The sequence below is a fragment of the Eublepharis macularius genome, chromosome 19, assembly GCF_028583425.1.
Source record: "Eublepharis macularius isolate TG4126 chromosome 19, MPM_Emac_v1.0, whole genome shotgun sequence".
Lineage (NCBI taxonomy): Eukaryota > Metazoa > Chordata > Lepidosauria > Squamata > Eublepharidae > Eublepharis > Eublepharis macularius.
Genome location: NC_072808.1, coordinates 2,248,672 through 2,269,892, shown reverse-complemented (window position 1 = coordinate 2,269,892; position 21,221 = coordinate 2,248,672). Strand labels below are relative to the sequence as shown.

At 41.9% G+C, this 21,221-nt stretch overlaps 1 protein-coding gene across 1 annotated transcript in view; it reads left to right on the top strand.

The window, feature by feature from the left end:
- The window catches only part of ERN1 (endoplasmic reticulum to nucleus signaling 1), a 57,815-nt gene extending 39,336 nt beyond the window's left edge, over window positions 1-18,479 (top strand). Inside the window, exons 7-22 of the mRNA XM_055003495.1 lie at window positions 1,894-1,995; window positions 2,104-2,365; window positions 3,331-3,409; window positions 5,092-5,257; window positions 6,064-6,182; window positions 6,992-7,183; window positions 8,630-8,891; window positions 9,420-9,510; window positions 10,848-11,037; window positions 11,873-11,972; window positions 13,029-13,228; window positions 13,856-14,003; window positions 14,880-15,007; window positions 15,710-15,833; window positions 16,080-16,147; window positions 16,487-18,479. Of these exons, the coding sequence (XP_054859470.1) occupies window positions 1,894-1,995; window positions 2,104-2,365; window positions 3,331-3,409; window positions 5,092-5,257; window positions 6,064-6,182; window positions 6,992-7,183; window positions 8,630-8,891; window positions 9,420-9,510; window positions 10,848-11,037; window positions 11,873-11,972; window positions 13,029-13,228; window positions 13,856-14,003; window positions 14,880-15,007; window positions 15,710-15,833; window positions 16,080-16,147; window positions 16,487-16,690 (2,435 nt within the window). The 3' untranslated portion in view covers window positions 16,691-18,479. The remainder of the gene's footprint in view (window positions 1-1,893; window positions 1,996-2,103; window positions 2,366-3,330; window positions 3,410-5,091; window positions 5,258-6,063; window positions 6,183-6,991; window positions 7,184-8,629; window positions 8,892-9,419; window positions 9,511-10,847; window positions 11,038-11,872; window positions 11,973-13,028; window positions 13,229-13,855; window positions 14,004-14,879; window positions 15,008-15,709; window positions 15,834-16,079; window positions 16,148-16,486) is intronic.
- Window positions 18,480-21,221: the final 2,742 nt, after the last annotated feature.

Genomic DNA, 21,221 nt, shown 5'->3' with positions numbered 1-21,221 from the left:
CAGCTCCCAGCTAGACAGGCCCCAAAATGCCACTTCACATACTCTCAGAGGATCAGCACATAACACAGAGCACAGAAAATACTCATGGCAGATATGTGGACAGACATATGACACCCAGACTGTAGGGGATAATAATAACATAAACCGCTCTGAGTGGCTGTTGTCCTGTTGTTGTTGTTATTGTTGTTAAATCATCCCTATTTATGAATAAATTAAATAACACTGTCATCAGTACAAATCCTTCCTTCCCTCCACTGATAAAAGCTTCCCTCCACCTGCTCCTCTCCTCTGCTTCCTCCTCTTTGACCAGTTACTGATCTCTAAGAGACCTCTCCCCGTGACTGCCAGTTTTACTAAAAGAGCCTTTCCTGGAGGATTTTGTCATTTTTGTTTAAAGTTCAAGTATATTATCTCTTGCCAAAGTATATAATGATGGCAATCCTTTCCTGCCTTTGACACCTCAGAGCCTACCACCTGCTTCCTGCTTTATGATGTGTTTATTTATGACATCTTCCTAATCTTGTATCTAATGCTGAACGTGGGTCTTCAGGCAAATCCGTAGATCCAGCGAATGGGGCCACGTTCAGCAGGGGGCATTTTTCTGCAGACCTGTCAAACTCCCCAGGTTTGCAAGAAAATGTAAATTCCTCCCCAAATGGAGGGGGTCTAAAGCCCTGCCCCCAAGAGAGGTACATCGTTTTTGCCTGTGTAGAGAGCATCCCCAAGGGCCAGAAGTGGGTGGAGGAGACCTCGCAATGAGACTAGAACAGGGAATTGTGCCTGTGGAGCCTTCAGTGAAAAGCTTCCACAACCCTGCCAGCAGTTTCAACGCTGGTTTTGTCGTTAACACTTCTTACTAAAAGCTACATTTTAGTTTGTAAAAGTTATGAGGTTAGTTTTGCTTTGCCTTTAAACTTACTGTAGTGGTGAGGAAGGGACGTGAGTGTGCTGGCCCCTTCGACACGTTGTTTAGTTCACCTGGATCCTTACCTTTCTCTTCTACACTTTGGAAAAGAGCGAGAGTCCAGTAGCACCTATAAGACGTAACAAAATCAGTGGTAGGGGGTGAGCTTTCGTGAGCCACAGCTCACTTCTTCAGAACTGCTACAGACATACTAACACGGCTACCCATCTTGATCTGTCTTCTGCACCTTGTCAGCAGAACCATTAGTGTTCATCATTAAGCTTCCCTTATCCTCGCGGAGCTGTGACTTCCCCTAAACTGTGGCTTGCTCCCCCCACGTTCCTGCCACAGTAAGAAGGCCCAGCTTCAAAGGCAGTGTGTGTGGCCAGCTTTTAGTCCCAGACTGTAGAGAATGCGTGCCTCATTCAACCAAGAATTCCAACTAGATGCTTATTTGATTGGGAAAGATGGTTGACATGTCAACAAAAATATAAATTCAGCACAACCTATCAATATAAAATGGGTTGAGAAATAGCTGGAGGGAGCCAAGATTTCCTAGTCATAGCATCTTCCACTGGAGCCATGAGCTTATAGATCCTGGCTGTTGTCACTTCCTCGGTCTCAGAAATGGGAAAACGTGCTTCCCAAACTGGAGAAGTGGCCGTTACCGGAATCTATGAGCTTCTGGCTCTTAGAGGAGATGGTTGCTTGTACACAGTCAGGAATAGCCAGGAATAGTTTCACACTTGAGGTGCGGGGAAGAAATCATGTTCTGAAATGCAGGTTCTAATAGAGGCGAAGTTTGTTTTGCCTTCTTAAAATGACTGTTCAAATCTGCCCAATTCAAGGAGGGAACCTCCCCTGCCCCCCAAGGAATGATTGGATGATGTGATGCCGCCAACATTCTTTGTTTTGAGGGTTGTGTCTCACAAGAGAAGCACTTGGTTTTGACGGCCCACGCAATGCACCATGTTAATATGTTTTAACAGAATACACAATAACGATGTACGATACCAAGAGTAAAGAGCTCCGATGGAACGCTACCTACTTTGATTATGCCGCTACGTTGCCTGATGAAGACGTGCAATACAGTAAGAACGTTGGTCCTAATTAAAGACTTAGGTGCTAATACTGCACACTTTTAGAATTGTGAATGGGCGGAAACGCCGTGTAATCATTTGCCTCTGTCTGCATTCCAGAAATGTCCCATTTTGCATCTAATGGAGATGGGCTGGTGGTGACGGTGGACAGTGAGTCTGGGGACGTCCTGTGGATACAGAATTACGGCTCCCCCGTTGTAGCTTTTTATATCTGGCAGCGGGAGGGGTTGTGGAAAGTCATGCACACCAATGTGGGAATAGAAACGCTGCGGTACCTGACATTCATGTCTGGTGAAGTTGGACGCATCACTAAGTGGAAATACCCCTTTCCTAAAGAAACAGAGGCCAAGAGCAAATTGATGTGAGTATAAATGTTGAGATTAAAAACGTGCGCTTATTACGGCTGGTCAGCTCAGCTGTTTTCTTGCAGGGAAGAAGCACCATGTTCTTAAGTATGGCGTTATGTTGCCTACAGGGAATGTGTGGTTTTAAAAATGGTTGCACTTTAGTTCTGTGGATTATGTATTTAAGAGGTTGCAAACTTTATCTGTTGAAGAACTCTCCAGGGGTCACCGTCTTACGGCCTTTCTGTTTGATTCTTTTATCCTAGTTATTATTATTAAAACTATCATTTGTAAAATTCCAGATGGCATTACAGCATCAAAAATGTGCCAGTTACTACACAGTTGGCACAGGGGCCTAATCACACCTTACAAGATTTTGGGGTCTGTTCCAGGACATGTCCTCCCAAGTGCTGTCAGACACCCACTGGGAGTTCCTTGTTAAAACCGAAATTCCCTAGTGATCGGCAAGGGGACGGGGGTTCGATCAGGACGATGGTGCACCTGAAACGGCCCCGGGCTGCCACTATTTGCCCCTTGAGGAAACTTATGTGTATAGATTGGCTACCCAAAGGGCAACTCCCTGGAGCCAGGGCTGTGTCACAAGCAGCTGCTGCCTTGAGGCAGATAATGTACCTTTTTTGGGTGGGGGGGATATAGTGGTCTGATTTTTTTCTGAGTAATTTCTGCCCACGCAAGCAGCTTAATGAGAGGGGCTGTGGCTCAGTGGTAGAGCATCTGCTTAGCATGACATGCAGAGGGTCCCAAGTTCAATCTCCAGTTAAAAGGACCAGGCAGTAGGTGATGTGCTAAGATTTTGGAAGGCCGCTGCTAGTCTGAGTGGTCCATCTCAGAGCAAGGCAGCTTCATGCGTTCAAGCGTTAATGTCATCAGTATTATCCCTGTCATATATAGATATGTTTATAGTATGGCTTTAAACCGAGACGCGTTTTGTGAGACTTCCTTCCTGCTGCTGTGCTTCTAGGCCAACGCTCTACGTGGGGAAATATTCCACCAGCTTGTATGCATCGCCATCAATGGTTCACGAAGGAGTGGCTATTATGGTAAGTCGCACTTTTTGATAGTTTAAAATCCCCAGGTGCAGAGCAGTGCTCTGAACTCCTTTCAGCATTGTTTTCAGAACGTCTGGTTTGCTGCTTAAGCCTGAGACGTGATCAGCATCACTGCCGCACTCCCTTTGGTAGGATGTCACGCCTCATCATACAAGGGTCAGATCCTTGCTTAGCCATGGAGCTCAGGCGGTGAATTTGGCCCTTTCACTCACAGCCTAGCCTACCTCACAAGGTCGTTGCAGGGATAAAATGGGGAGGACCAGGTACCGCAGCACGGAATGCCTTGGGAAAATGGGACAGATGATAGAATATGGCGAACAGTAATGAACATGAAAAAATACACTGTAGTTTTTATTGAGGAAACTTTTAATAAAAATGTGGCTGCCTTTCAATGAAGTATTATGGTTCTGCTCATCGTTATGTGAAAGTTTTAGATCCTTAACAAGGATTAAGTCATGGGCAAATACTGTTTCTACAGAAACGGTTCAGAAAACAAAATAAAATGCTCACACCCGTCCTTCTGTTCCAGAGATACACAACAGCCTGCAGGGGCCTTGGGGAGAAAGCAAAGGGCGGATGTAGTAATTTGATACCTCAGTCTGTCTTCATTGTGTTTGGTCCAGATAGAGAAAATATTTCGACAATATATGTAATAACAATCAAAGGCTAATTTTCCTCCGGAAGAAAAAGAAAAGTATACAGTCAGTCGTGCAAGAAAAAAAATGATTTTCTTCATTAATTATTTTGTTTTTATTTATTTCAAATTTGTATTCTGCCCTCCCCGCAAGCGGGCTCAGGGCGGATAACAACACATTAAAATACAGTTAAAAATTCATATTCATTAAAAACAGCACATTTAAAACAAGATGGTGGACAGCCTTCACAGCGTATTTATTTAAGATATTTATACCTCGCTTTCCATCCCAATGGGGACCCAAAGTTGCTAACTCTAGTATTTGCCCCTTCTTCACTTCAACACAACAACCCTGTGAGGCAGATTAGACTTAGTGACTGGCCCAAGGTCACCCAGTGAGATTCCATGGCAGAGAGGGGAATTCTAAGATCCTGGTCTCCCCGATCCTAATGCAACACTCTAAGCACTACACGACACTGGCCGCAGCCATTTTAAACAAAAACAAACGGCAAAAATAAGAGGCTAGCAAACGGCATCATTTGCTCTCAAAGCTGTGCTTGCTCACAATCAGTTCGCAGCATCTTATCAGCCCCATCGATGAAGCTCTTCCTGTTCGACGTGCAGAAACTGACTTTGTTCTACGCTACAGTTATTAGGGCTAAAGTAAAGATATTACGGTACATGCATCTTTGAAATACCCAACCTTGAATTAATAGCCCAGGTAAAATGCCATAAAATGTCAGAAATTATCTTCTGGGCAGCTTACCTTATGTCACCCTGTCACAAAAGGAGACTCTTTATGGCCCGCACTCTTTGAACTAGTTGTTTGTTGGCTAGCCTTCAGTAGTCAGCAAAAACGGGCTTGACTGTGTGCTTTATTAAACGACGCTAATCTCCAAAGGAATCCAAGTGGCTTATTGTCCATGTTTTTGTTCTGCCTTTTGTTAAAACGCTAAGCGTCCCACTGCTGTGTTCAAAGAACAGTAGTGAACAATCTCTCTCTCTCTCTCTCTCTCTCTCATTCTTGCTTTCTCTCTAGCCCCGGGGAAGCGCAATACCATTGATAGAGGGTCCAAAAACACGCAGTGTCACGATTGAAGACAACGGAGAGTGTGTTATCACCCCCAGTACTGATCTGAAGTTTACTTCTGGATTGAAACACAAGAACAGACTCAACTATTTGCGGAATCATTGGCTTCTAATAGGTATCGGGAAGTAATCAGATTTATTTTGTAGTGCTCTGCCCTCTGGTGGATACACTCCAAATTTAAATCAGGGTCTACGTTTTTTGACATTTACTATTGATGTCTTCAGTGACCAAAGTTCTTTACAATTCTTAACACATAAATAAAAGTTTACGAAGACCACAAGGACATGATAGGAAAATTTCTTTTTTTATGAATTTTGTTACTAATGCTCCATTTATCAGTTGCAAGTGCTTTTCTTAGGTTCCAAGGAATTTATTCTGGTTTTCCTATAGTATCTTAGCTAATCTCAAGTTCTAAATGTTGTTCTCCATGTCCCCACCTCTGTCTTGCAAAATATGTAGCAAAACTAAAACTTGAGTAAGCAGGATTTTTTTTGAAATTCGTAAAGCCTACGCAATAATTCACAAGTTCCAACCCATTTTATAGTGCACAGTGAACTGTGCAAATATTTAGTGCATAATTAACTTGTAAAATTCTGTATTACAGTGGAATCATGATCTACAACAGCTGTGAACTGTGATAGTTAAATGGAACCTCCATGATCAGTCACAGCGTTCTCTAATAAATACAGGGAGCAAACAGGCGGGAACAAACTACTGCAAAGAGAGTGCTATTTGGGTGTAAGTGGGGTAGAAATACGTGGAATAACTAGATTAATTGGAGTAGGTAAATGCTGGACTGGCTGGTCAGTTGGTTCTTTCCCGCAAGGTTTTTCTTATGTTTATAAAAAATACCACATTGCCATATTTTAAAAATAAAGTCCTCTTCCTCGAAAATAATACAAGCCACATTCCTGTTCCAAGGGCATCATGAGACACCGCTGTCAGCCCCAACAAAGATCCTGGAGAAATTTCCAAGCAATTTGCCTAAGCGGCAAGAAAATATTATCCCAGCGGATTCGGACAGAGCTGCTTTTGAAGAGGTCTGTGAATAAATTTAATCATGTTACATTCATAAACATATTATGAAAATGACAGCATGAAATTTTACTAAAGTTGCTTATTGTCTCTTGGCTGTTTTATTTTCCTGTTTCGGGTGGGTAGCCATGTTAGTCTGTACAAGTAGAACAAAATTCGAGTCCGGTAGCTCCTTAAAGATCAACCAAATTTTGCTGGGTAAAAGCTTTCCTGAGTCAAAGCTCACTTTGTCAGATAAAAATATCTTACTGGGTGTGCGTATGATATTTTAAAGCACTGTTTCAGACAATTTGTATTTCAGTAAGCCACCTTGAAGACTTTTCAAACAGGGTGGTGGGGTGCAAATATTTTAAATACAATAAAATCAGTAGGCCTGGGGAAATGAATGAATTATTTATGCCCATGGTTCATTCCACCTAAGAGGTTCATAAAGAAAGGAATTCATCTTGAACTTTGCATGCAACCATGTGAGAAATCTTAAATCTTCACTCCCTTCTGTCCGTGGCCACCTCTTATATATGATAAAAATGATTCTTCCATATCCTAAATATGTGGAAACTCAAAGGACAAGATACGCTGTTTGCATTCTCAGCATTTCCTTGAATAATTCCTCCTAAAATTCTAACAATTATGTCTAACAGTGCAACGTTCCTCCCTTCTAAGTCTATTGACATCAGTGTTTAGGAATGCATTGTAATTTTTCAATCAAGTATACTTGCTAATCAACGTGCCGTACAAGCTGCTAGCCAGCTACAATGGAGGAAGTTTTTTCATTCAGACCTTTGAACTAATCCAGTCCTTGGTTCTGTCTTAGGCCATTGATATTACTGGGAGTTCCCCAAAGGACTTGCCCCCTCCCATCCCAGAGGACGCTGAAGAGATGCTCAGCCAACCTGCCCCTCGACCGGAAGCTCAAGTGGACTCCCTGTTGAAGGACATGGCCACCGTCATCCTCAGCACGTTCTTAATTGTTAGCTGGGTCGCCTTTATCATCACGTATCCAATGGTAATGTGCTGGTGTGTGTTATTCTTGCACCCTGACTAGCCTGATGCAGAGGAGACAGATGTCAACAGACATTTATTTGGGAATTTTATCTTACCGTAGAGCCCTTTGGGCAACTATCACCACAATACTAAAATACAGGAAAAGATTGCACCATCTACAGTAGCTTTCCAAGGTGGTGGTGGTGGTTGAGGTCTTACGGTACTGGTCTGAAACTTGTCAGAGTAAAAGAAATTCTAGGAATTGCTCTGGGAAGTACTGGGCAAGGGGGGGGGGAGTAGGGAGCCCTTAATGAAATCCTGCAATCTCCACCACAGCTGGATCCCCCCCGCCCTTCAATGTTAAACTTCCCGCTTGTCTGTTCCTACACTCATGTGATTCTAAGATCATTGGGAGCCAAGTTTATGAAAACCATAGACGCAGCAGTCAGGAAGGGGCTTGGGAACCTGATGATATCTTCAGGTCACGCTGTAAACTGTAGCAACTCCTACTTCAGCTTAACTACACTGAAATGGGGGGGACCCCAAATCTATATTCTCATGGGCATTAATTTTGGTCCCTTTACCAAGAAATAAAATAAACCATAAAGCTTGCAGGGCTTTCCATCTTCCACTTGGTTCCCGCTCTGCTTGAGAGAGCTGAAGTCCAGAAAGGGGAATACCCCTAATGCAGCGGAAGCTCCTCCGAGGAAGAGGTATCGACTGCACAAGGGTGACAGAGGCACATCGTGGATTATTCCCATCACTGATGAAACTCCCCTTGACCAGCAAAAACCTCAGCAGCCATCTGTTTCCTCTCAGCCTTGTGACAAAATAACATTCTCAGGCACCTAATTATGGTTGCCAAATCTGGGATGGGAAATTCCTGGAGATTTGAGAGTGAAACATGGGAGGGTGGAGTTTGGGGAGGGGAAAGAGCTCAGCAAGGATGTGGTGCCATAGAGTTCAAGTGTTTGGGGCAAGAGGGGCAGGCAGGCAGCCAGCTGTCTAAAGAGAGATCCTATCTGGAGGCATTAAAAATGGATGAATCCAGATAGAATAAACATAGCAATGCAGAGCTGGCGACCAGACTGTCCTCCTCTGCCCAGCACATGGTCAGAGAGAGAGAGAGATGGTGGATCCTGGCATGGGCCAAGTGGAGCCCTCAACAAGAGGTAGGGGACTCAAACCATGACCTCTTTCGTGGCTAAGAGGGCCAGTCGTGATCGGAGACAGGACCTGCGCTCGCCTAATTCAAACTCTGGCACTGAGTTCCAAATTAAGCTTGGAAGGTCTTTGCTCTTTGAAGGTCAATCTACCCAATACCAACTATAAAACTACATACTCCAAGACACAGAACAAACAAGCATGAAAAGCAATAAAATCATAGCATCTCATGCACGCGCACACAAAGACAAAACTTCTTAGAGTTTCATTTTCGATTCATGATTTTCTTTCTTGCTTTCTTAAGAGCGTTCACCATCAGCAGCAACGACAACACCGACAGTTTCAGAAACAGCTGGAGGAAAAGATCCAGTTGTTGCAGCACCAGTCCTTCAACCCGCCCATCGACTTGCCCCCGGAGGCTGACTTCTCAGATGGTTCCTGCATAAAGGCAGAAAGCTCAGCCACCAGCACCCCAAACACGTCCCCGAAGGCGTCAAATCACTCTGCCTATTCCAATGTTTCTGCCTCTGACGTTGGGAGCGGCCTGTCAACGGAACAGGAAGAAGGTGATGAAGATGCTCTCATTTTCCTGGTAGTGGGACTGACGACTGGCGTATTTCCCAAAGTCTAGCCAGTGGGACCAGAGAGGTCTCGGCAGCAAGTAAAGTCAGGGATGGGTGCTTATAAGATTGGCTAGGCCGGACTCTGATCTGGTCTTTGGTAAGTCATTAGCCAGACGGGAACTGCCTTCCTTGTGGAGCTTGGAACAAAGTTGATGTCGTCCAGAGTGTCCCTGGATGCTCTCAGAGAGACAGGCCAGCATTTCCCATCCTTCTGCCAACATACTTCTGTCACGTGAAAGATAAGACACTGATTGACTGGGACCAGTCTCCACTGCTGGAGTAGTTACACAACATACTGATGTTATTTTGGCACCTGTTGCAAGATGGAACTTGCATTCCTCGATCTGACTGTCTAAATGAAGAGAAATCTTTTAAAGTTCAGTATTTGGTGCTGGATGTTTAGTGCCCATTGTGTACCCCAACAAAGTAAAATTTGTGGCACAATATTTTTTTTCTTCTGTTGTTGCTCAGATGGAGACATCGGTGTCATAACCGTTGGAAAGATCTCATTCCACCCGAAGGACATGCTCGGACATGGAGCCGAGGGAACAATTGTTTATAGGTAAGAGGCACAATGTTCTTTCTGAACTTCAAAGGCAAAATATATTTAATAATCTTCATTATCTTACTGGTGGTGCTCGTGATAAATAAATATTACAATGACCAACATTTTCACACAGAGAAAAGAGAGTGAGCTCTTTCATTGTGTGTGCTGGGGTGTGTGTGTACCTTCTTTGCATTTTCTCCTTAACAACGTAATACTCACAAGTTGGATTGAGCAATCTGTTTGCGCAAGGATTGCAGACCACCTCTACTTTCCACTCAGAAAAGCTGATCTCTGGGGCCACAGGATCCATGTGGAGTAATAGTAATCTAAATGTGAGATTTATACTGTCACCTCTTTTTTACTTTGTGCTGTAGATTTAACCAGAAATATATCTTTGGTATTTAAACTGTGTGTTTTCTGGTCCATGGTAACGACTGCTCCTGCATATTTATTTATTGTTTAGAATATTCCTGCCCTACTTTTCTATTTAAAAATAAATACTCAAGGCAGTTTGCAATAATGAAACCCATACAAAACAGTTAAAATAGATAGCACCCATTGAAAACTAACAGATACAGGAGTATACCACACAATACTCTTCCATGCACAAATTTATTTCTGATTTTGATAAGATTTTTGTAACATTTTAATGGGAGTTTTCCCTGCTCAATTTTTTAACTATGACGTATCATTCAAAAACTTGTCCTTGATAGAAACAAAAGTCTTTGATGGAAAATTTAGAGTTATCTTAAATAAGACTGTTTCTAGAAATAATTTTGGCATGAGATAGAAAGATGGTGCGTTCATGTATATCTTTGGATACCGTTTTCATTGCCACACATTGGCACAACTGTGGTTCGCAGTTGCATTTACACCTGGTCGTCCATTTCTTCGCTCTTTCTGCAGGCTGCTGTGCTTTAAGATATGGTTTTGTTTGCCGCTCTTCTAGGGATTACTTCTCATCTTGCTTTTAATTTCTGCGTTAGAAAAGGCGTGCTTCTAGTCATACTGTCTTTGCATCGGTTACACAGATGGGCAGGACCTCTTGCGTCAGCTTCCCAATCTGCATATCCAAAATATTTCTCTATCCAAATAAACTGAAGTCTCTTTAAAATATGAAGCGGTTACCAGACTGATGTTAAAAAACTGACTGACAGCAAATTGTGAACGCGCTCTGGGCTCTCTCTTTATCATTTGCGCATTCCTGAGCTTTTTTAAAATGCCTGTATGTGTAAATTGGAGCCAGCTTTAAGCGTGGCAATATGAGAAATGGCTAGCACCAGCAAGACCCTAGAGTTGGGATATGATTAACGGTTAAGGGGTTTCACTACTATATGTTGGAACATCTCCAGGGGGACGTTTGATAACCGAGCAGTCGCTGTGAAGAGAATTCTCCCGGAATGCTTCAGCTTTGCTGATCGAGAGGTGCAGCTGCTGCGAGAATCTGACGAACATCCAAACGTGATCCGCTACTTCTGCACAGAGAGGGATCGCCAGTTCCAGTACATAGCCCTTGAGCTCTGCGCTGCCACTTTACAGGAGGTAAGCTCTGGGTTACATACACAAGTGTGACAGCTCTGAAAGTGGGTTTCCTGGCAGTGTAGTGGAGAAAGGGCAAAAGTTTCAGACTAAGTAATTTCTTGGTGGTACTTTACTCTATGCATGAGCATCTTTACACCTAGATAGTGTTTTCTGTTCCACATTTTCACTGCCGACGATCCAAACTAGACATTTTTTTAATTTATTTACATTATTTATAGTTGGCCTTTCTCACTGGGAATCAAGGCAGATTCAAGAGGTTGGAACATCCAAGAAGCAGTGCAATAGAATTTGGATTATAGGAATCTGGAACCAACCAGGAATATAAACAGAAGTAAAGCAGAACATAAGTATTAATATGACACATTAAATTATGTAAATATTACATGATAAGATCCTACTTACAACAACAGACAATATGAATTATACACTGTAGTACAGACCACAATCCTTGGCTCATTACCCAAGTATCTTTCTGAGCCGTTTTATTACAGTACAGCTTTATCTGTGTAGAAAAGCCCTTTTGAATAATTTGATTTTGCATAGTTTGTGGCAAGCCAGGAGAGTGAGAGCTTTTCTGACCGTGGGACTGTTAAGGGGAAAAAAATTAACATTTAGGTTGGATCTAAATAACAGTGGATCACAAACAGTAAAATTACTATAGAGGCAGGACATATTGCTACCCTTTTGGCTTAAATGTCCTTTTTATATTCCGTATTCTGTACCATTCTGTACTTTAGTTTCACCTTAAGCACACGCTGTAATATATTTAAAGTACATGTGGAGTCCCTGGATGCCATTACACATTTTAAATTCACTTTGTTGATGTTTGTTCTAGTATGTGGAACAAAAGGACTTCAGTTACCACGGTTTGCAGCCTATCACCGTTTTACAACAGACAATGTCCGGTCTCGCTTATCTCCACTCTCTCAATATTGGTAAGAAGCGGTTGTATTTTAATATCTAGTTCTCTGATGGCTGCATTTCAGATAAGCTTTATTTTTAAAACTATGTGTGACATAATCGGTAACACTATTCCACGTAAACCTGAAGTGATACTGTTAAATTTCTGGAATAATAACACAATGCCAACTATAAGAAAAGAACTGGTAGCACTCCTGTTGGTGGCAGCTAAATTGCTGATAGCACAAATGTGGAAATCAAACAAAGTGAAAGAACAATATCTGGGACATAATGGCGATGGACAAAGTATCAGACCAATTAATAACAAACAACAACCCAACTTCCCAATCCAGCTTTTTAGAAAAGTGGTTTCTATATTTAGACTACGTTTCAAACCACGAATCATCAGAGACCGCCTTACGGAAGAAGTATATGGACTTTGTATTCTACTAACAATACTTACCATTTGGTTAGATGTTTTTATTGTTCGAATGTTGACTGTTTATCCTGTTTTATTATGTTGGTTGTTAAATAAGTTAAAAATTAGAAAGTGAGTGGTGTCTTTTAAAGAGCAGCATGCCTTGCACTTCAGCTGTATACCAGCAGGAGACATCCGATCAAAGGTGGTTTAATGGAAAACAGTAGAAACACTATAGATGGGCAATAAATCTGTGCAGAAGCTTGGAAATAATCCACTGCAGTTGGGAGGCTAAACTGGAGCAAAACCCCTGTATAAAAATCACCTCTTCTAACATCATAGATTTATTCAATTGTTTATTCAAAAAATGCGTACGCTTTCCAGAATTTGCCCCAATTACCTGGAAATATGTGGGAAGGTGAGGGATTGGCTGCATGGAGTGAAGATAACAAACCTGTGTGGGTATTTAGGTGAACAGCATGAAGTGCTGGGGGGGGGGGCGGGGTATAGCTGCACTCCCATTTCGCCCTACACATACTCATTTAGAAAGAAAATGTAAACATCTACGCTAATTAACTACAAGTTTGTCAAGCAATATTAACGAATTAATCTAGATCTCTTCGAGCAATAAAAATGTTGACTAATTAATGGCTCTCGTGTGTCTTTATATTAGTCCACAGAGACCTGAAGCCCCACAATATCCTCATTTCTATGCCTAATGCCCATGGGAAGGTCAAAGCCATGATCTCAGACTTCGGCCTGTGCAAGAAGCTCGCAGCTGGCAGGCACAGTTTCAGCCGTCGATCTGGAGTGCCAGGCACCGAAGGCTGGATCGCTCCAGAGATACTGAGTGAAGACCGCAAAGAGAATCCAGTAAGTAAATTGCATCTCCGTGGCCTTGTACTGATTCCAGTCCTGGTTTTTAGAGTTTCACTGTAGAGGAGAAAGTTGGCTTGAAATATGTATAACGCCCTATCACAAACTCTCTCCACGATCAATGTACTTGCATAAACTTATCCTGGGTTTTTACTTGGTAAACTATTTAATATAAAGTGCTCTGTGCTCTTATTGTGCAATGCAAACAAGTTAATAAATATCACATTTCAATATAGTTTACAATAGTTCTTCCAACCAATTCATAACATTATAATCCTCTTACATATGTCACTTGTCACAATAAAATTCCTGTAAATATACAACCATAAACACATGAATAGTATCAATATCTGAAAAGTCCGGTAATTCTTTCAAAATGCAGTCTTTTGAACTACAGTTCTCTTCAATATAGTGCTTGACAATTTCAAACAGTTCCAACACACGTTTTTCTTACTGCACTCTCCCGTGATTTCCTTCTCTTGAGGGTTACCGGATTAAACGAGCAGAGCTTCGTTGCTCTAAATTTCCTGGAATTTTTAATAAGGTTTTCATAGTTGTTCTACTTTGGATTTTTAATTTTTTTCCCTTTGCCCCACTAATGTTTTCAAATGCTTCCCTTCCCAGACACATACTGTAGATATTTTTTCAGCGGGATGCGTCTTCTATTACGTGGTATCAGAAGGCAACCACCCATTTGGCAAATCCCTGCAGCGGCAAGCCAATATTTTGTTGAGTGCCTACAATCTGGACTTCCTAAATCCAGAGAAGCATGGTAAGCAGGCAGAGGTTTTCCCATGTCTTTGCAAACTTGTATTTATTCACCCTATGGCATTGCTTATGGAAGTATCCTTGAAATGGACTGTACTGTGGTCTCACACTGTGTAATCCGCCTTGAGCCTCAGTGAGAAAGGTGGACTATAAATGACATAAATAAAATGTCAGCTGATGCATTGAGAAATTTTTATTGTATATGGGATAGTGTTTTAATGTTTATTTATAATGTTTTTATTGTTTTTAAACTGTATGTTATGTTGTCACACCGCCCTGAACCCGTCTGGGGAGGGCGGTCTAGAAATGCAATAAATAAATAAATAAATAAATTTCTATTTTGTCCTAGCCTTTGTGGATTTTTGCCCAAGACCTGAAGTTTTTTGCTTGGCTTGAAAAGTGATCTTTTATATACCAAGGGAAACTAAAAGAAAATATTTCCAATGGCATTTAAGATATGCCTCTGAGAGTGGGGGAACCGTTTTTCTATGCACGATTATAAAGTTGAAATCATTAAAAAAATGATTTATTCAACTTTTATGTGTATATCAAACATTTTTGGCATCCTGATTTACTTAAATTTAGATTATTTGCAAATTTACACAATCTGGGAGCCAGTTTGGTGTTGTGGTTAAGAGTGGCAGGACTAATCTGAAGAACCGGGTTTGGTTCCCCACTCCTCCGCTTGAAGCCAGCTGGGTGACCCTGGGTCAGTCACAGCTCTCTCCGAGCTCTCTCAGCCCCACCCATCTCACAGGGCGATTGTCATGGAGATAATAATAACACACTTTGTAGACCGTCATGAGTGGGTGTTAAGTTGTCCTGAAGGGCGGTATATAAATCAAATGTCATTATGATTGCTTTTTCTTTGTTTTCCCAGAGGACATAGTTGCTCGTGACTTAGTAGAGCAAATGATAAGTACAGACCCTCAGAAGCGGCCTTCAGCTAACTGCGTGTTAAAGCACCCTTTTTTCTGGGGTTTAGAGAAGCAGCTCCAGTTTTTCCAGGTCAGTCATGATTCTTTCCTCTTCTGTATAGTTCTGTATGTTCTAATTGTAATTCTATACTCAGTTGCACATAATTAGTTTATACTACAAAGTATGTAAATTAAGAAATTATTAGCTACCTAAATATTTGCTCTTTAATTAGCGGCTTGTCTTGCCTTTGCTGAAGGAGTACCTGGCTTTCCTTTGTTGGTTGAAGTGTTTTATTTCTTTATTTTGAACGTTTTTATGCTGCCTCTCGAGGAACCTGCCCAACAAAATTGAACTATTAAAAAACACAAAACATCTAAAAATACTAATTAAAACCCAGCATTAAAAAAGCCCCAGCCCAGCGTAAAAATATAGGTCACAAAAACCGACCTGCCTTTCTCTATGGCTGGAGGTGGCCTACAACTATATGTATACAATAAATAAAGACAACCCGGAGGAGCTGCCCTGAGGCCTACTCCACAATACAGTCGCAGTGGCAATGCAGAGTAGTCAAAAGCTATAGGAGACCCATCTGCCGTGCTGCTTCCTGCCGTCACCTGCCTATCCCGTGTGTGACCGCATTGGGTGGCTGGCACACTGAGCAAGCACATGTTTGTTCAAGCACGTTAGTCGAGAAACTCCCGGAAGAAGATCTGGAGAAGGGAGGGACAAGCCCTTGCGGCAAAAACCTGGAGCCAAAATTCAGGGGCAGTCAATGTTTGATGTCTCTTGCAGGATGTCAGCGACCGAATAGAAAAAGAAGCCTTAGATGGCCCAATCGTGAAGGAGCTGGAGAGAGGAGGGCGGGCAGTGGTGAAAATGGACTGGAGGGAGCACATCACCGTCCCTCTACAGACAGGTAAAACCTTTGTTTGTATGAATGGAGTTGGAGCGATTTAAACTTCAGTGCGTGATATCCAAGCCTCTCGTACCTCTTTTATAGAAGGGGGTGGCGGGGGGCACTCTTCAAAAAGCAAGCCCAACTGTTTTGAGTTTTGCTATGGGTCTGCTGTATTCCCAGAAGGAAGAATCAACCCTTGTTGCATCTGTGGGTTAGTAAAAAAAAAAAAAAATTCCACGCCATGGTTCTCATTTCCTTTTTCAGATCTTCGAAAATTCCGGTCCTATAAAGGGGGTTCAGTCAGAGATCTTCTGCGAGCCATGAGAAATAAGGTGTGTACATTTTGAGATGGAAACTCAGGGTGGCTTTGGAGCCATGTTTTGAAGGGGGGGGGCGGATAGCATTTATGGCGCTGGCCCCTCTCCCCAGCTTCTGCCCATGGTTTCGCAGAAGAGCCTTTATTTTTGCATGTGATTCAAGACACACATCTGGCCATTTCATTTGTGTATTGTTAATTTAAACTATTTTGTGAGTTACAGTAGGTGCTTCAGTGGAAAGAAAAGAATACAACTTCGTAGTGGTTTAAGGAGGGTTCCTTTGCATGAGCTGCATTTAAAAAAATGTGAATTCCTCGGACGTGCATAATTTTAATTTTATTTCTTTCCTTCCAGAAGCACCATTATAGAGAACTGCCCCAGGAAGTGCAGGAGACTTTGGGCACTGTCCCAGATGACTTTGTGCGTTACTTTACTTTGCGTTTCCCTCACCTTCTTCTTCACACCTACCGTGCTATGCAAATCTGCTCCCAGGAAAGACTATTTCAGCCTTATTATATGCAGGACTCTGAACACATACCTCCCAGAGATGCTGTTTGACTGATGGAGACGCGTCGTTCTGTGCCTACACACACACAGGTCTGAGAAACAGACCTGTTCTTAGCTGGTGACTAGAGGGATTCTCGGAGAGCGAAGAGTCCTCTTTGAGAAATTCAGACTTCTCCAACGTGCCTTGTGCTCTGAGCCAGGAAGAGAACTCCGGGTTGGAATCTGGGGGGGGAACGACGGGGTGATTTCCAGAAAACTTTACCCCACAGAAACGGGGAGCAATCAAAAGGCCGCTCCAAAGAAGGAAAGTGGAACATAAAATAATGGCACAGCCGTCACTGTGATGTTGGAAATACTTACAGCGCACTCTCTTTGTATACTGATGATCAGGCAGCTTTACTGCACAGAGTTGTGTAAAAAAAGGATTGACTGGAACCAAACTTTTGCTAAGCCTCTCCTGGATCTCCGGAAGGAGACTTCTGCTGCAACGCACCATTTCTGTCCAGTAGCGTAGCACTACCACATTTTGTACTTGAAGCAATGTCTTTGACATGATTGATTGTTAAAGGGAATGCCATGGTTTAAGCATACCGGACCCAGCAACACAAATGCAACAGTTAAGTGAAGAGTATAGCCCTCCAAAGATCAGTTTCCAAATAGCTTTGTACATATTTGAAGTTGGTTTTGAAATCACAAGCTAAAAACATCAGCCCCAGTGTTGGTAGCTGGATTTCATGCCATAATGCTCAAAGAAATATGCTATTTCTGGAATAAGGTTTGACTTTGGTTGTAATCCTGTGTACTTTTAAAGAAATCTATTCAGATACCAAATACTGGGGGTATTTACAAGCATATGAATAGTTGGTAAGGTGGTTTACCAACAGACAAAAAGGGAACTGCTCCTTAATTATATTCATAACACGATTAACTTCCTTAGCTAGAGGTTCCAGGGCTTGGTAGGTAGAAACAGAGGTGGATATAAATTGCTTTTTTTTAAAAGTGACCTTTGGGATTTTTAACGACCAGAACCGAGGTTCTTTCTGTCAGGCTGTAAATGCGCTTTCCCATCCAAGTGGGATTCCTTGGAAAGCTTAAAGTGGTTCAGGCATCTGCTTCCCCTTATGAAGGTTGCAGTTTTCCTTTTCAGTGTCCCTAATTCTGTGGTGCACATTGAGTGTGCCGGAAGCCCTAAGAAGCCCCAGCGAGGCGCTACCATGTTCCGATGTGATATCTGTATTATCCTTTTACAAAAATATTTATTTTACATATTTATATTTATTTAATTTTTAATACAAAATGGTACCATATTGAAATGGTACTCGTCTAAAGCATGCCAAATATTTTCTTTTTTAAAAAATCATTAAATCCTGTCTGGTGCAGTGACCTTTTTTTAAACGGACAAAGAAAAGGTATACGGCATCTTTTCATCCACCTTATGCATTTTCAGAAATTCTGGATAAAATGTTTTAATACAAGGAAACCTTTAATCTGTGTGGTTGTGTTCCTGTGCGTCTTAAATGGATAAATTATTAATAGTTATGTGTATGATTGGGCATTGATAGAGGGTTTTTTCCGTCTTGTCTTTTGTTCTGTTCTTTGGGGCCTTACATTACAGGGAAGTGGATTTTTCTAGTTTTGTAATGCAACAGCAGATATTAAAGTAAGATATCAAAATGTGGATATTACAGGACTTTAAAGCTTGAAAATAATGGCGGTCTTACCTAACAATTCAAATGATGTTTCATATTTTTGTAGTTCTACTGTACAGTACTTTTATAATTCTTCTAAATAAGAACTTCACAGAGATTTTAAAATAATAAAAAGTAGATTTTGAAACTCTTGCACGGTGTCTTTTAATTTTAAAATGGTGAGTGCAGTTCCATCCGGCGTGATTGAAAGAATACCTTCTCTCGCCCTCCTTGGCATTCCCACCACAGCCCCTCAGCCATTACCCGGAGTGGGAGCCCAGCTTTTCCTTTCCAACCCACGGCTATGCCCAGAGTTTACTCTGCCCTTTGAGCTTCCAGTTTAAAGTAAAAGGCCTTGATGGGAAACCTGGAAGCACACCAGCTTTCTGTTCCATGTTCTGAGTGCTGTAATTTAATGGACTGTATGCATCGTGTGGGTGCATCTATTCCCAACAGGACCACCACCAGTCTGCATAGCTGATACAGCCCAGGCTGGGTGCGCAATACACAAGTTGTTTTCGGTACCTAGAGGCAGTGAAGGGTGTTAAAAGAAAAAGTGAGTCTTTCCCGAGGATACTTCCCATTATGGGAAATTACCATGCAGATGACATGTAAATCATAAAGATATATGACTAGAGTCATTGTGTCCCACTATCCACAAGGGGGCAATAGGGATAGAAACAGATAGACAAAACACTCTTGAATTTCAGCGCTCCAAACGGATAATCCCTGTTTGAAAATGATAGGCAATGTACACACACACAAAAAAAGGTGTTGGAGAGGGCAGGAGAAAGAGGAAAGTGCTTCCGGGGAGAGAGAAAGAGCTATGGTTAGATAAAGAAATACATATTGTTGTAGCGACAAGAGTGAATATACTATGAGCGCAGATAACAATGAAATGGATGAAAACATACTGCTTTTATATGCTCTCCACCCAAGGTTTTTCACATTTGACACAGCGATGAGCCTCTCTCAGATTAACAGAAATGTACAAGGGGCACTTGAAGCAATAAAAATTGTTCACCCCAGACATGTAATAGCATTGAAAAACAGAATTATTGTTTATGATCTCTTTGACAGATACAGTTTGACAGAGTTCAGTTTTCAAAGCAATATACCCGATGAAAGAACCATGGAGAAAAAGAGTTGAAGAGAACGGGATGAGGAGGGAGGGGAAACCCCTACTGCTGTTTTTCAAAAAGGTAACAATGTGCCCTTTTTTGCCAGAACATGGGCTAAAAAGAAAACTGATTCAAAAATATGAGAAAATGACTTCCTCCTGCCGTTGATGTCGTGGTTGTGTGGCTCTTCTGAGGTAATACAGAGGTAAAAGTGGCGGAGAGTCATTTGAGTTATGCGCTCCAGCAAGGGAATGCAAGTTGCAACATGATATAAAACAACTTCAGGTTCTACTAAGAAGTATAATTTTATTCCAGTAGGCATTTGGCAGAGTCCCTCCCCGAATTGTATGAGGCTAATGCCTATTTAGAAATACCCCATAGCCTGTCTCTGAATTTATAGCTTTTTTAAAAAATCTCTTACGTTGATATAAAGGTAACTGCAAGCAGTTTATAAAGCTGAAGTTGGTTACCAGTTGCTTATTGGCAAACCTGACCACAAATAGTGATGCTAATTACAAAATCCTGAATTCCAAAATACCCTTTTGGAATTCTTTTGCATCACATCACTGCTTAGCTTCTCCATAAAATTCACCTTTCCCAGGCTGCCCCATGTCTCCAGAAAATTCCCAACCTGGAGCTCAGCAACACTATAAAATATCCCCAGCTTCTTGGGACTGTGGGCACATATTTCGTTCCCTGGTTCTGTCACTAAGAAATTCAAAGTCAGGCACTAAAGAGCCTGGGACTAAAATCTGAGCTGAAGTAGAGGTCTAAGAGTTTTCAGTTTGGGGGGAAATAAAATGACGGGGGGCGACATGAAAGGGGTTTATAAAAATCATGCATGGGATGGAGAAAGTTGAGAGAGAGAGAGAGAGAGAGAGAGAGAGAGAGAGAGAGAGAGAGAGAGAGAGAGAGAGAGAGAAACTTTTTCTTGGTCTCCCATAACACGAAGACCTGGACAGCAGTCAATGAGATCAATGGACGATAGATTCAGAACAAAGCAGAAGTAATTTTTTACTTCTTCATGTAAAGAGGAACCTAACTGTATCTAAAATAATTATAACTGCTGAGAATTGTAGAGGCCTCTTTTCTAACTTTCGTTTCCCTCAAGAAGGAATAGGGAGGAATTCAGACTAAACGGAGCCCAGTGACATGCAAGGTCTCTGGCTTTGCCCCTAAATTTTAGCAAGACATTCTGACAACTGTTTCTCAGGCCTCTCTTCTTGTTTTGAGCAACATAAATGGAGCTAAGTGCCAAATCCCTCTTTCCAGTTAGTGGAGGCCAAATAAGAAGTAGGGGTCCATTTGGACCTTGAGTAGGAACAAGTTGGTTCTCTTTGTTTACAAAACAACTGGCAGTGTGATAATAAAAGGGAGAAGATGACACAGCTCATGGCTGCTGCACTGGCCATACAGCGAAGAGACTTCCGTAGGAAGCCTCTGAGCTGTGGACAGAGGGTAGCCCAAGAGCTCTGGACTTAGAAAGGAGAAAGGGACCGTGATGGGTAGAAGTATAGAATTGTGCGATCAGTGTATTTGTACTCAAGTGCTTAAGTCTTTGAGTTTGTATCCTGCTATTTTAAGGTACAGAGTCAAGTTAAGTATTGCTTTCCGCTTTTAATTGCTTTATATACATTGGATTATAATAAAGAAACTCATATATCCTGGTTAAGCATTATACCTCTTGTATAGTCTCAACTTTTTTAAAGAAAGGGCAGTGAGCTGTTCAGTTATCCCTAAGACTGCCTTGGTTGAGGGAACCGGACGCCGGAC